General features: G+C 27.5%; 1 protein-coding gene and 1 long non-coding RNA gene across 2 annotated transcripts; both read left to right on the top strand.

Moving 5' to 3' along the window:
• The first annotated feature begins 11,141 nt into the window (after window positions 1-11,141).
• LOC114936042 (uncharacterized) lies at window positions 11,142-11,900 on the top strand. The gene is made up of 2 exons (XR_003820641.1): window positions 11,142-11,310; window positions 11,734-11,900. It is a non-coding gene; the product is annotated as an uncharacterized LOC114936042 (long non-coding RNA).
• Window positions 11,901-14,998: 3,098 nt separating this feature from the next.
• Window positions 14,999-16,014, top strand: LOC114936093 (protein LLP homolog). The gene is made up of 2 exons (XM_029309118.2): window positions 14,999-15,257; window positions 15,408-16,014. The coding sequence occupies exons 1-2, from the start codon at window positions 15,098-15,100 to the stop codon at window positions 15,695-15,697; spliced, it is 450 nt and encodes a 149-aa protein (XP_029164951.2). The 5' UTR covers window positions 14,999-15,097; the 3' UTR covers window positions 15,698-16,014.
• Window positions 16,015-16,052: the final 38 nt, after the last annotated feature.

Raw genomic sequence — 16,052 nt, 5'->3', positions numbered from 1 at the left:
AGTTACATTCGTTGAATCGAGAGAATTTCTCAAGGAAGCGGTAGAGCAAGAAAAGAACTATCAATCCACGTGATCGTTCAGGCATGAAGCCAGTAGAATTGTCGGATGATAGATAGAAAGATCGGATTCTCGATCGAGCGAAGCCACGCGAGAAGACTTAACGGTGCACAAACCATTCATCTCGAATTTATTTAGTCCATGTCGCGATTAATCTACCTATACATATGCATATTAAGATATATATAAATCATTCTTGTCGTTATTATATGTAATAATGATAACAACAATTGCTAATGTGGCCTTTCTCAACTATAGTTCATTAATCATTTTATAATAAAAAAATTAAGCAATTTGTATTTTAATACTTTAATGAATTATTTATTTATTTGGAAAAAGTAAAATATTTCAAATAAAAATTCGATACAATAAATGACAAATCGAACTTTTTTTCTTAATTTATTTTTAAAAACCGAGTTCAAACCTATTTCAAATATCTTATTTTTTCCCACAAGGGATAAAAGCTTTTAGCCGTCAGCGCTCAATTATTTTTATGTTCGTTTATGAAAAGGTGATTGCATTGTTCGTTGAAAGATGGATCAATAGAACATTTCATCAATCTATGCAAGGTGTGGTCAATCGGGTAACAGTATCTTAACTTGTATTAAGATTAATCAGACAAGAACCTGCCTTTTACTTTTATCAAGCGCATCTGTATACACAAAAGAATATTCTTCTAATCACGCAAAATGCCAGTAATGCGGAGAGAGCATTCATAAAAAATTATTTCAAGATATTAAAAGAATACATAAGTTGATTACACAAATTTGCTGGACTATTCATTCAAGTGAAATTATAATTGACGAGACATAACATCAAGTTTATCTGAAATTTTTGTATTTCTATTTTTTATTCGTATTATCAGAAAAAATTAAGTAATTATGTTAAAAGTTAGATTTTATTGTAATTGATAATTGTATATGTTTATAGCAAATTAAAAAAAATTTTAGTAATAATCATAGAGTTAGATAGAACGTCGATCAAAATAAATGATTCAATTACGTAAACATAAAAGTTGGAAGATTTAATGCAAACGAGTCATAAGTCATATCAAAATGCATTATTAAATACACAATTTTGACATGCGATGGAATAAATTTAAGATTGATCTCTAGCTACGACGATCGTTATTATAATGTTAGCAATCGTGTATGCATATTCGTCGTACTAATAAATCAATTACAAATTGACGAAAGCAAGTTTAATTGACCGTATGCACGGCAGATCTAATAACAATCGGAAAACATTGTCTGTTCATCGGAGGTTAATTGAACATGAACCCGTAATTGTAATCCACGAGATTAGCTGCAGCAATTATGTTCGACACGCGGCTATTCTGTTTTCGGAGCACGCGTGTCATTGACTACTAGAAAAACTGACGAGCCCGATTTGCTATTAAAGATACCAATTGTGAAATCTTTCCCTGATCATTAATAACTTCTATCATCTGACACGTGGGGGAATTTAATCCTCAAAGGTTACTATTGTTCGAAATTTAAATCACAATCAATTGCTTTTAAAATCAATTTAGAGTGAGCACATATATATTTATATGTATCTTTAATTGAGATGTATTAACAATCGCGTATATTTGCTACATTAATCACTTTCATGTGCCTCATTGCTCATTATCCTTCAAAACGCGATCGTTATAATGAATATCGAAAATGTTAAATGCGATTTGTTTTAATTATTAAATTAAATTATATTTTCATTAAAATACATTTCCAGTTAATTAATAATTTGTAACATAAAATTCGATAGAGAAGAATTACGCTTTAGCAATATTAAAATGGTTTATTAAGTTAATTGTCATGTAGATAACTTTAAGATGACATTATGTGTACTCAACAAATTTGTTTTTCCATCTTCTACATTACTATTAAAAAACACGGTGATTCTATTTTTAAAAAGTCAAGATGACATTGCTTTTTTTTAAACAAAAAAAGTGTTCGAATAATTTTTATTATTGCAATTTATTGACAATTAAAAACTGATGAATTTCTGTTCTTTTTTTTTGTTATCAAATTATCGTGCTTTAAAAATCGTGGCAATTGTTACGAAAATCACCTTATATGTATGCAGAAAGAAAGAGAACTGTAGCAAATATGTACTCGGTGTTTGTTTTTTGTGCCATAGCTCTCGTTTTTATTGACATGCCATGACCTCCTTCGCATTTGTGCTACGATACTGAAATAAACAGTAGTAGCGTGATCCGCTACATATATTATTGTATTATCTTTCTAAACACATTGCGAGGAACACTGAGAGTTGCTAAACATTACAATTAACGATCATCAACTCGCGTGATTAATTAATTCCTGTGATAGTGACTATTATTTTCTTGTTATTTGCGAAACTCGAATAAATATAGGCAACATCACTAGCAATTTTCGTTTCATACTCTCTGAAATAGAATGATGAAAAATATCGAAAAATCACGAAAGATTTAAAACACGATCCATTTGCTATGATTATTACAATTAATTAGTATTGGGCTGTACGATTAATTAGTTTCGATAAATGATCATAAAACGAAAATAAAAATATTTTGGCAGTGACTTATTTTTCAGAGTATATCTATAAGATACGTTTGAAATAGAAATTGAAACCGTATGAATAAAACTTTTAAATTATTATTATATTTCAGAGCCATTTTTACGTACTTAAAACAAAATAATATGTATATATTAACTAGTATATAATTTAAGTAACTAAAATTACAATAATAACAAGAAATGATATTGTTTATAATATGCATACTTTTTGGATTAAAAATGTATTAAACTTGTGATATCGAATTTTTATTTTATTTTCTAGGTATTGCGTTTTTACTAACCATTACTCTTTACTTATTATCGCATAATATCAGGATAGAGTTGCCAACATTTTCGTGTTTTTCGGTCATTAAAGATCGGTAACAAAACATTGCAATTATAGTACGAAGTAGTTCCAAATCGCGAGCGGCTTTATATGGTATTTAATTAATGTAAATAGTTTTCATTGATCCTGCTTTTTAATTAATTAATTTATTTAGTCTCACAAATAATTTATAATTTAATTTATTAATTTATAATTTTCGAATATCTTCCATTTATACATTATTTTGTATTTAAAAAATGCAAATATTGTGGCATTCTTTAAAATCTATCGCAAGAAAAGTAACTTACTAAAAATCAAGGCCGGGAGAAGAATTCTATTTATCTCAGAATACATCGAATCATTCATGCAATACTTGTAGTAAAAAATGTTTGGCAATTATCGGCTTCTCGAACGTTACAATCGAATATCGTTTTTTCACCTTTGTAACACTATAGATTGGAATATATAGATCGGATCACTATAGATTAGAATATAAGTTATTGTTCCGTAACATTGCGAACACCTTCAGTAACAGTTGGTCATCGAGATGAAACAACTCGCGATATCGTGTAGAACGGATTCTAATCCCATCTATAAGCTTTTATTGCGACACCAAGGAAGATTGCAATGCAATGATGATGTAACTTTCTAAACCACAATAAATTTATATACATAGACACAAATCTCTTGCTTGTCAATGTTCTCTTCTTGAGAAGCTTAGTAGATTCATTTAAAAACTTATATTTATATATAATATTGTATGCATTTATCCAAAAATGTATTTCTTGGATAAATATGTTATATTTTTTATGTAATAAATACATATTATAAGATTTTCTTATATATGTTATATCTTTTATTAAAATGATACGCGTATGTCTAAAATGAGAAAGATCAATTTCTCCTACATTTAACCGATTGTTATCTCAAGTGCAATGTACGATAATGAGAGAACCTATTAAGCGGTAAAAGTGAATTTTACGGATGTGGATGAGTTAAACGAATTAAAACCGAATTAAACGGACAAATTAAAGAAAGATCTTTTAAGAGCTTAATTAGCGCTGCTTTATTCTCTGATAAATTAGATTCGACATAGCAAAGAAATAAGATAAATGTACCGAATAAAATGTATAATTAATCATTTAAAAATTCTTTACACATATTATTTCTTTTTGATTTTAATAGTAAATATGATTTTTAATATATGTATAATATTAGGACTATAACAAAATATTATTTAATTAAAATTTATTTAATTTAATTTTTAGAATTAGATGTCAAAACAGCTATAATGAGTTTTTTTACGGATATATGTGCGCATATGTAAATATCTACTTAAGGAACTCTTCCGGGCTTTGTTTATTAACAAATAAACATTTTTCGGTCATGAATAGTCTAAAAGTATGCAACCATAATTGCATTTTTTGGCACCGAATACAGGGACAACCGTAATAAATTGTTAAACGAATATATTATATATATATATATATATATATATATATTATAGTTTTGATAATTAATAGCTGTAACTTTCTACTATAACTTTTTACTTGTGACAAGGAAATTACCTTAATAATACGGTATAAAATTATTAGTATTACATAAAGCACGTTTAAAGACATTTATCTCAGAAATAAATTATTGAAGAAGAATATATAGCTAAGAGATTTCTAAGAAGATGTACGAGGATGGGACGTTCTCGAACGATCGTGAGAGAAAGGACATGACCTGCCTATGCAAGGAAAATTCATAAATGCAAAAGAGTATACTTTTATGATAGAATTATAAAACTGAAACGAATCGGATATAATCTTATTTTATTACGCTTAGATGTATATAAATTGACAGAAACGATAGATTGAGTCGTTATAATCTGATAGAATGTCTGCAAAAGTTATTTTAGCAAATTTTTTGACACAAAAATATATAATTCTTTATATTAAAATTATAAATTTTGTATATTGAAATTATTAATTATAATCGCAAATTTATTTAAAATACAATTGGTATTTAAAATTTTTTTGTTGATTTAATTTTTGACATATACAATTTTAAAAATATAGATAAATTATGATTTTTAATTGTCTTCTTTGACATCCTAATTTTTATTTCAATTAATTTCTCATTTTATAAATCAGATTATTGTTATATAAAAATTAAAATTATAGTAGCATATAATATAATAAAACTAATCTTGGATTGCTAATAAAATTAAATTCATATTTTTGATCAGACAAAATAACGAGTATCAATAATAAAGAATACTTTATATACGTAGTTTCGTATTTAGTTTATATATAATTACTGATTTATATTTTTTAGTTTTATTATTTTACTCAAATGAAATTTTATATTTAAATAAAAAAATGTAAATAATTTACAACTGGATTTCAATTACAGAATAATTCTCAAAATGGCTTCATCGTTTCTTAGAAGTATTATTGCAGTATGAATAACAGAATTATTATATATAATTTCTGCTTTTGTATTACAATGTAAATAACAAAATTACAAGTTCATGTTCTATATTCAGTTGTGGAATTTAAATGGCATAAATATTTTTGTCTCACTAAAATTACATATTGTAATGTGTTAAAAATTAAAAAAAATATTTTCTAATTTAGTTTTCAATACATTTTAAATAACATATGCCACAACAACGCTTTGTGGTTAAAATATTGTCATAACACAATTAAAAAACAAACAACCGCAAACAAATAGGACACAGCATAAAACTATTTTTTAAATTATATATATAATAAATTATATATGTAAATTTTATATAATAAATTTTATATATAATAAATTATATATGTATATAATAAATTATTGTATATGTATACTAGAAATTGTATTGAGAGGTCGGATATTTTACCAAGTATTCAACATATGTGGCAAGTAAAATAGAGAAGATTTATATCTGCATATTAATTAAGACACTCGTGAGATTTCATTCTCACGAAGTCATATATACTTAGCACAGGCTCTCGTTTCCGACTAGATATCTCGAACTTAATAAGCAGACAAGCGGAAAGGAGCGCGTTGGCGCCAGTTAAATCAGAGTGTATACGATCGCGGCGGCAACTTTTATTAGTTTATAGTTGTTTCATAAATTTGCCGATGTCGATACTAGATTACTGATCGGCGAGAAGAAATCTGCTTATTTTATCGATTTACGAAGCGAGGAAGAAAAGGCCAAGAAGAGAATGGAGAGGTTCTTATTCTGCTCGAGAAATCCTTGACAATGTGAGATGGGAGAAAGTTTCATCAACTTTATATCTGAAGAGACTAACACATCTCACAAGCGAGTAATGGCTATTTCCTCGACGATACTGATATCTTTTCAATAAAATTTGTGATTTATAATTCATGTAGAATATCTTGCGGATGTTCGCATCGTTGAAGAATTATTCAATATCTTGAAATTTTATACTTTTAATATCAAGAAATATCGTTTATATTGAAGCAATGGTAACTGCGGCTAAATAAATTACGTAACTATTTAAATAGTGCGTAATTAATATATACAATTATAAAGCGAAAACATATACTTTGATGTTCCCGAAGTAATATATGAAATATGTGTCTCATTTGCAGTTTAATATCTCTCAGTTTTCAATTTGAGTTAATAGTAAGCTTCCGACACATGCAGAATTTATCTCAACGAGGCGATCTTTGATCCAATAATGCTTTGCCGCACTCGAGAATACGTCTTTTAATTAAATGCAGCCACGACGGAAAATATTTATCAAAATATTACATGTATCGCTTTATGTTTCCTCGCACATTCGATTTCTATCACGGATAGGCAACGACTAGTTAACTTGCGATTTCTCGTACAGTTTTAGTCCCTCTTTTTCTCTTTCTTTTGCAAAAATACATCCCAACGCACCATATCAGACACTTTGTTTAAAACACGCTGCAATATGCAAACCCGAATTACGTGAGATGAATACTTTGGCTGTAATTGCAACATCTGCAGAGAAACTGCAGGATGCGACTAAATTGTCATTATTTCGCATTCTCACTTATAACTGACAATAGAGTCAAGATTGATTAATTAATTTTGAAAAAATAAAATTTTAAGAATTTAATTATCACACTTTATGACAGTAAAACACATATAATAGTTTTTTTAGGCAATAATAATAAAAATAATTATAAATTTTGAATTTTCGTTGCATACTTTTTAAAATAAATAATATCAATGTCTAATTCAGATATTAATCGCAATTACAATGTTAAATGTGTTGAAAATTTGAAGAAATCTTTCTTCGTTTCTAAACTGTTAAAAGAATTTTGATTTCAAATTTTTATTTATCGTTTGGTTTATAAGTACTGTATAAATGCGAAATTTCGATGTCTAAAAAGTCTGTTAATTTCCGTTTGCCACATCAAATTCTCTCAAAGGAAAATTGCGGATGTTTGCTACGTTAAGTATTAATCTCAAGCAATTCCATGGTTGGGTGAAATGTAATTATAGCGGCCTTGTACACGATGTTTTTAAATATGTCGACTTCTTTGTGATTTTACTCTCGTGCGTAATTTCCATGGCCTCTCTTAGAAAGAGAACGAGATCGCTAAAGATTATACTAAACCGGCTTAGTTAGTGGCATCATTTGCATTGATACGACATATTTAAATATAGAAAAGCAGAAATCCTATATAAAGTATGCCATAGCCAACAAAAAATGCGCTATTTAAAAATGTATCTAAAAGATGTCATGATTTCACTAGCTTTCGAAATTATAATTATAATATATAGAAGAGTATATATGTGTATATAATTTTTTTATAAATATATGTACATACATATAACCGAAAAAGTTTAATCATATAAATATTGTGAAAAGTTGATTTTTGCGTGATTTGATAAAATTTTAGAAAGCTTTCGGGAAAAAAATTTGGGACCCTGCGAAAATTGTCAATTCTTTGTGGAGTGGAAGAATTTTATTTCGTTGACAGTTCATCATCTCTATCATCGATATACGATAGCGCCAAGTTTCTCGTAAGGAGATAAATCGTCTAGCGCGGTCATTTTATATCCATTGATATTCTACAACAGTAAAGACAGACAATGACCTGCTTAACTGGCGATAGCGGAATTGATGTCAATACCATGATGATAAGTCATCGTAAACGAAGACCGGAAAATGATAGACTAGAATGCAATATGACGATATACTTTTCTCATCATATTTGAGAGAAATAAATATAGTGCCTTCTTTCATATGTTTATATTAAACCCAATCATCATAGTAAACAAGAAAAATTCTGAAATAATTGCATTAAATGCGATCCTTATTATTAGTAGAAATTGTAAGTAAAACGAATCTCTTTTAATTGCACAGTTAGTGTAAAATCAGTTTAGCTCGAGAGATTTTTATTTACTGTTTATGTGGTAGCTCCTATAACATGTACTTTCTATAAGAATACGTTGTTAAATTTATATATATATATAATATATTTTTATAATAATATGTGAAAATCAACATATATAATTGCTTATTTTCTCTATGTTGCTAACTTTCAAAATATTAAGAGTGCTTCAAATTTTGTAATATTAATAATTTTCTTAGTTATAATAATAATAATAATAATTTTCTTATAATCACATTTTTGTTTGGAAAAATTGTTAACAAAATGAATGATTATGAGAAGATGCAAAAATTAAACAGCTATGTAAATATATAAATATATTTTATAATAAAGTATATCAATCTTATCAATAAAAAAATTTTTCTCGTAATACTCAATTAAGAATCTCTCTCAGATAATTATATGTTAATATAATTAATAGAAATTGATAACTCTATATCAATAAATAATTAAACTACTAGCACAAAAATAATTATAAACTGATAATAAATAAACATAAGTAATATTATTCATGCATAAGTTCTCGTAAATGGATCAGATAAGTCTACCATATGTTTCGATCTAAACAGTTTTATTTTTGCAAAAACGTGTCTGGAAAATTGATCATAAGATTTTTAGACGTTCTTGCTTTCCCTTAGAATTTCACGAGCTAGAAAAGAACTAGTTTCTCGTTTCTACAGACATACAATCTTAGAACTTGAAGCTAATTAAAATAATGTAGCATTTCGCTTCTAAATTATGTTTACAATTATTAAAAAAAAAAGTCACAAAATGCAAAAATATTATTACTTTAATATTGTTATTATGAATCATAGATATATGTAGAATAGAATTTAAAAATTTTAGCAGAATTAAATTAGCAAAATTGTTTTTTGATTCCTTTACTTTTACTTAAGAAATATCTAATCAAAATTAATATAACTGCTTACGCGTTTATTATAATTCGCGATTAGTCTTTGAATCGTGAGAATCATCAAAGGAATAAATTGCTGATTTTCTCGTTATGCATTTCACTAAACATTCCCACGCTAAGATAAATCCGGAAGAATGATAATATTTCGTAATTCACAACTTCCTGATTTCTTAATGGTTTCAGAGTTTCTTACTTTGCGATCAATAATATTTTTTTAGTTTATTTAATCGTGTATGTATGTATAACGTAGAGTAGTATCTTTTTATCACGCGTTCTTATCGTATATATGATATTGCACATACATGATTACGAAAACAGGAAAATTGTATCCATAAATACACGATAAGGTAGCTAATATAAACGCTTAACATATATAATTATTGATGTTTTAAAGAAAAATAGAATTGCTAGCAAAGAAGTTTCAAATGTAGAAAAAACTCGAGAAATAGGATGTTAAGATTTATATTTATATTTATAGCTATGATTTTTATCAGAAAAAGACAGACACATATAAAAACAAAGAAAAAATGTTGTGCAAAGAGATGGTTTTATAAAAATTAGCATTATAATGTTCTAAAAATAGAAAGACATTTTTCTACTGTCAAATTAAATAGACCGATTTTTTATTATTAGTTTTTTTTAAATAAATTTTGAAAAAATTAACTAATTTAAATTTTTGATATAAAACACTTCCGACTGGTGTGACTTAAGCGAAAAGCTAATGATAATAATTAGCATAACGAAAGACGCGTTCAATAAATAATTACTAATTTAATAATTATAATTTAAACAAATGTGTTTTACTGATTATTATAATTAATAATTAATTAATTTTCATAAATGACGCGACGAAAGTCTTTATCAAAAGCAAATATTCCCTACGATTATTTCAAATAAAAATCGATAGATAAAAATTCTAGATATAATTATTCAATTTAGGGTCGGCGTCACAGATTTGATCAACCTTGATGTATATTATCAAAGACACAAGGTCCTGAATAACTTTCAAAAGGAACAGGCAGAGAGAAAGAAAGTGTCACACGGTTCGAGTTATTTATTTCGGAATAAAAGTGAGTTCAAGTAACTGTACGGTCCTCCAGAATGATGGGGATATTCGTCGAGAATTCGAGAGAGAATGCAATAATAAACCACCGGAACTTAAGCGTACCGTGTATGCATGCGGTGGCCTAGTTATTACCACTGATGACACTGATGACACTCCAACCGGGTCAGCTAGTGCAATGGACCGTTGCACTTTATTCGCTAGCATGTATATACTTCGCAACTCGATACCGAAATGTATATCGCTATAATACCGATCAATTGGTATTTATGAAACTTGTTCTTATGATAATGAAAAGATAAGACTACGCAATCTTGACTTTGATATAATATTTAAAAAAACATAGATTTTAAGAGACTCTATTGTATAAAATTTATAAATTCTGTTCTACTTTTTTATGGATATTTTTTCTTTATTTTTCGCGTTTGAATTTAGTGCATTTTTTTTAACTTCCTTGATTTTAGCAAATGTCAAGTTCATGTAGAACTTAAATGAAATCAATTTGGAAATATAAAATTAGCAGAAGATTATTTATATTTATGTTTTCCTAACTTTTATGCAAAAGAACCTTATAGTTGCGTAATTTTGTCACTGAAAAAACCTTATTTATATTATTATTTCATAATTGCACCGCAAATTAAATTTTTTCTCGAAACTCTCATCGTTTTACGCGAAATAAAAATGTACGCACTATTGTATATGTATTGCGTTGTCCGATACTGAAAATAATGTTTCTAAAGCGCGGATATAATATCGTCACTCACCTTTGCCTTGTCACGCGACACTGATTATCACACGTTATCTGATGCCGTTAGGATTGCCGATGTTTTCGTAAAAATTGCAAGAAAGCGAAAAACGAGTCGACTATCTAACTAAGAAACTACCTAACCACGACGAGTCGTCCGTTGAATGATATCGACGCGAAGCAACTGACAATGTATCGTGGGTCACTCGCTCACCTAAAAATTCGGAAGTAGGAATGTTTCCGGCAAAGCGTTCTCGTTATCAGTGAAAGTCGACAGTTATAAACGACCAGGTAAATCGTGTGCCGGCATGAATCCTCTCAATGTAGAGAAGCGACCCGACGGCTTTCCATTTCTATCGCTCGTAATATTGTGTTGGAAAATTTATCTATTTTAATGTAATATAACAGCGCTTTAAATAATTAATATTTTCAAAAATTATTATTATGCCCGTTAAATTTTATATTCGATCAGTACAATCATCAGTAGATGTATTGAATTGAGTAATTTTATAAATTTTATAAAGACTATATTTTTTATAATATAAACTTTTATAAGACTTATATATCAAAAGTATTTCTCTTTTAATGTTTTCAAAGATAATAGATATATTTTTAGAGATAGAAATTGCAAGCCTCTTTAAATGCTATAAAATTGAATAAATAAAATAACAATTTATCAATGATAATATAATTTTTTCTATCATATGTTATCAGTATGAAGAATCTGCGAGTTATTATGTGGTCAAGAATGACTACAAGATTTCGATGCCTAACATCATCGCAAGTTATTGTCTAGTGACAGTATTATTATTTTTCTGTTATCTTTAAGACATACATGTTAATAAAAGCTAGAGAAGGGAGAGATGATATCTTATCGTACAGATTTCTTTGTCATACAAATTATTTTTACCTATGTATAAGAGACGTAATTTAAATTATATGTAGAAAATCAAATTTATATAATTCATACAATATATTAGTTATTGAGTATTCGATTGTTAGTTTTTAGTTTTTTTAGTTGAAAATATTGGACAAATTATCAATTGCCTGGCTGATAAAAGACAATTGCAACATTTTCACGTCATTTTTGAAACTAGTAATTATGCATCTTTGTTAACGATCTTTAGAAGCTTGCCAATGATTAACTAGTAACAATAAAATTGTGAATTATATAAAATTTATTGACATACTCATGTAAAATAAAAATAATTATATAATAATTAATTTGCGTAATAATTAAATAAATATTACGTATAAGTGTCATTAAAAAATTATAATTTATGGTATAAAATTAAAATTATAATTTTTATTCAATAAATAATATAATTCACAATTTTATTATTACTAGTTAATCATTGGCAGACTTCTAAAGATCGTTAACAAAAATGTATAATTTTACAAGTTTCGAAAAATGACGTGAGGATATTGCAGTAACTTTTAGAAACTTTTAGTAGCTTTAATAAGTTCAATGAACTACGCCAACGCTTCATATTAACCCTCATCAGTACAGCAATTCATGAAATGTCACTGCTTATCTTTTACTAACTTTAGCTCTTACATACGTCCAACGATAAACAAGTTGAATTCGTGTTTTTCCCACCTCACATATAAATGCGTCTCAATCATTATAAACGGCTGAAATGAAGACTATTTATAATCTAGATCTATATCTACATACACACAATCTAATTTTTATAAATATTGTTAGTTCTACCACAAATATTATTAGTTGTACTATTATTAGTGCTACAAATATTGTTAGTTATTGTTAGTCTAATAAAATATTATTTATCACTCACCGGCCGATGCGCAACAGCGGAGATCAGTACAATCATCAGTAGATGTATTGTAGAATTGAGTAATTTTATAAATTTTATAAAGACTATATTTTTTATAATATAAACTTTTATAAGATTTATATATCAAAAATATTTCTCTTTAATTCTCTTTTATTTAAATCATACTAATATAGAAATAGAAAATAAATAAATAAATAAATAAATAAATATATATATATACAATATATATATATATATATGTACATGTGCATGTATGCAATATTGATAACAAGTATATTATACTACAGTATTACAATATTCACCCCAGAATTGTTCCGCTGGCGCCTGAAGCTTCTTGCTCCTTCTCTCAGGTCGATTAGAATTATCTGTTTATTTTTAAAGTTTGTCAATTTTCGAAGCGCGATACTTTGAGCGACACTCCTGCACTAAACACGCAATACTTTAAATAAAATTCCCGCACTAAACGCACGATACTTTAGACAAAACTCCCGCACTAAACGCGCGATAGTTTGGGCGACACTCCCGCACTAAACAAACTACAAAATTGTAATAAAATAACATAAAACCTAAAAGATATTTTGCAAATATTTTATCATATGATTAAAAAATATGAAGAGAATAATAATTAAAAATTTGTATAAGAATTTATAAGAATATTTTCGAATTTTTAATGCAAATTTTACTATATACGTTACGTTATTTTATTAATTTTATATACATTGAGATTGGCTGGTTGCATTAAATAATTATCAAGTTTTCGCGACACGTAATAAAAAATATATAAGTATTATAATAATGATTTTAATATTATAATAATTTCTTGTATATATATTTAAAAATGTAATAATAATTTTATAACAATAATTAATACAAATATAATAATATAATAATGTTAATATTAAAATAATTTCTTTTAGAAATATATACAAAATACCTATATCTACATTTACATCTACACTAATCTCTACAATACACCTACTCTCTACAATATACTCTACAATAAAATAGTTTTTTTTCACTCACCAATTGGTGAGAAACAGCGGAGTTATAATCACATTGAAGCTACGTTGATCTATAACATACAAATAAAATCCAAATTATAGCAACATTATCAATAGTAATTAATATTTCAGAAAATTATTATTGTATGCATTAAATTCATTATTTTTTACTTTACGTGTATTTTGCAAAAATATAATTAAAACACAATATAATTTATGAATTTTGATTTAATCGTTACAATTAATAAACAAATAATAATATATAAATAATATATCCTCACCCCAGGGTTGCTCCGCCGATGCCTGATGTCTCTCTCAGACCTCCTCCTCCTCTCAAATTGTTGACGTCTTCAGCAAACAAGAAGCAGTTGATCTGCAAAATAAAAATTTAATCCAAATTGTAATAAGGTGTAAAATAATTAATATGTAAAAAAATCAACATATTATATATCGAATTTTATACTAGTATATTATATATATATCGTAGTGCATATCGTTATTCTGCAAAATACACAAATATGTAATCTTTATTTAAATGAATTGTTTAACCCAAATATTCAAATTATATTTCTCTAAAAGTAATTATCTCTTAATTAATAAATATATAACAAATTATTTACCTCATATTTTCTTCACCTTTACTCGATATAACCACGGTTTCTTCCTCGTCTCCTATTTCCTCTCGTCATCGCTTTCATTTGTCGCACTCACTAGTAAACACAATCGAACATTTATTATACATAATGGTTCGCTCGCAGAGACAATTAATTGCGTTACGCGCGCACTAATCACGCCCAAATACAATTAATAATCGCGCGACACTTTGCACTTGCACGTTCGGCTACGCGTTCTCGATTATGAAGGCGGGAGTTTTGAAATATGATGCGACAGTAGCGCGCGAATATCGATAATCGATACTCGCGCACTCTATCGATACCTCTAGACGTGCCACGTGCGCGAATAACAAAAGTTACAATTAATCATCGACGGTCAAGTAAACACCGTATTTATCTATTACTAATTGTAAATTGAAAATTATTATAATGAAAATTATTATAATTAATATAATTTCGACATTGTTATTAATATAATTTCAATTATACATCTTTCACCGAATTGAATCTTGCGATTCGACTCAGAATCGATTTGGCCTCGCAATGCTTCGAGTCCTGAATGACGTCACGATGGTAGCCTCGAAAATACATGGCGGTCAGATAGAGAGCACGCACGTTTGAAACATAACCTTTATCTTGTTTTAACGGAGCACACGTGTGAAAAATGGCTAAATCGTTGCGCAGTAAATGGAGAAGAAAATGCAGAGCAGTGAAGAGAGAACGTTATGCAGCAAAGGAATTAGACAGATTGAAGAAAACCCTTGGTATTGATGAAAATGCATCTAATGATGTTGAAATGAAAGACATTGAAGAAATTGCTACAGGTAAGGCTTTACGTTTGCACTAGAAACTCTAAAATGCTTTAAAGATATTATAAATTGAGGTTTAGAATAATTATAATAAATAAATACATAATAATTATAATAAATTTTATTATATGTAATGGAAAGTAACATGATGTGTTTTATGTGTAGTTGTCGATGCAAAGAAAATCAAAGAAGACAAGGCTAAAGCTAAAGAGAAAAGCGAAGCTATTACCATAGATCAAGAACAGATGGAAGTAGAAGGTGCTACTCCTAGAGTATATAATAAGAAAACATTATGTGATCAGTATGGTAATTATCCCATATGGATGAGTAAACGAAAGATACTGAAACACAAAAAAAGTAGAGCGAAAGCACAAAAGGCCAGCAAAACATCAAGCCGAAGACTCACCAGACGACAGAAAAAGATACTAAAAGACACTAAAAACGGCAAAAATTAAATCTTTCTTTAGAAATTGTGAAATTAATCTTTTCATATGGCTTATAAATTTATAAATATTATAAAACTTGGTTTTTCTTCTGTAATAATTAAATAACTAATTATTATTACTACTATACATTAGTATATCACGTTTGTTATAAAAGGATGGGTGTAGTTATAAAATTATGACAAATATATCTTTTTTATTTTTTGTATTTTCAACTGGCTATCATATTTGGATTAATACATCTGAATAATTCTCTTATCTTCTTTTGCATATATTTGATTGTATTTTGATTAATGCTTCTTACTGAATAAAATTGTTCTAAATTGTAATTATGGTTTAAATAGTATCAACTTTTTTCCAACTTTAA

This window comes from Nylanderia fulva, unplaced genomic scaffold (assembly GCF_048542155.1).
Source record: "Nylanderia fulva isolate GAGA-0341 unplaced genomic scaffold, ASM4854215v1 Scaffold19, whole genome shotgun sequence".
NCBI classification, from domain to species: Eukaryota; Metazoa; Arthropoda; class Insecta; order Hymenoptera; family Formicidae; genus Nylanderia; species Nylanderia fulva.
This window is presented reverse-complemented; position numbering and strand designations above follow the sequence as displayed.

Coding starts and splice junctions, on each gene's coding strand:
- LOC114936093 (XM_029309118.2), top strand. CDS start 15,098: ATGGCTAAATCGTTGCGCAGTAAATGGAGAAGAAAATGCAGAGCAGTG. Junction 15,258..15,407: donor CATTGAAGAAATTGCTACAG/GTAAGGCTTTAC, acceptor TTTTATGTGTAG/TTGTCGATGCAAAGAAAATC.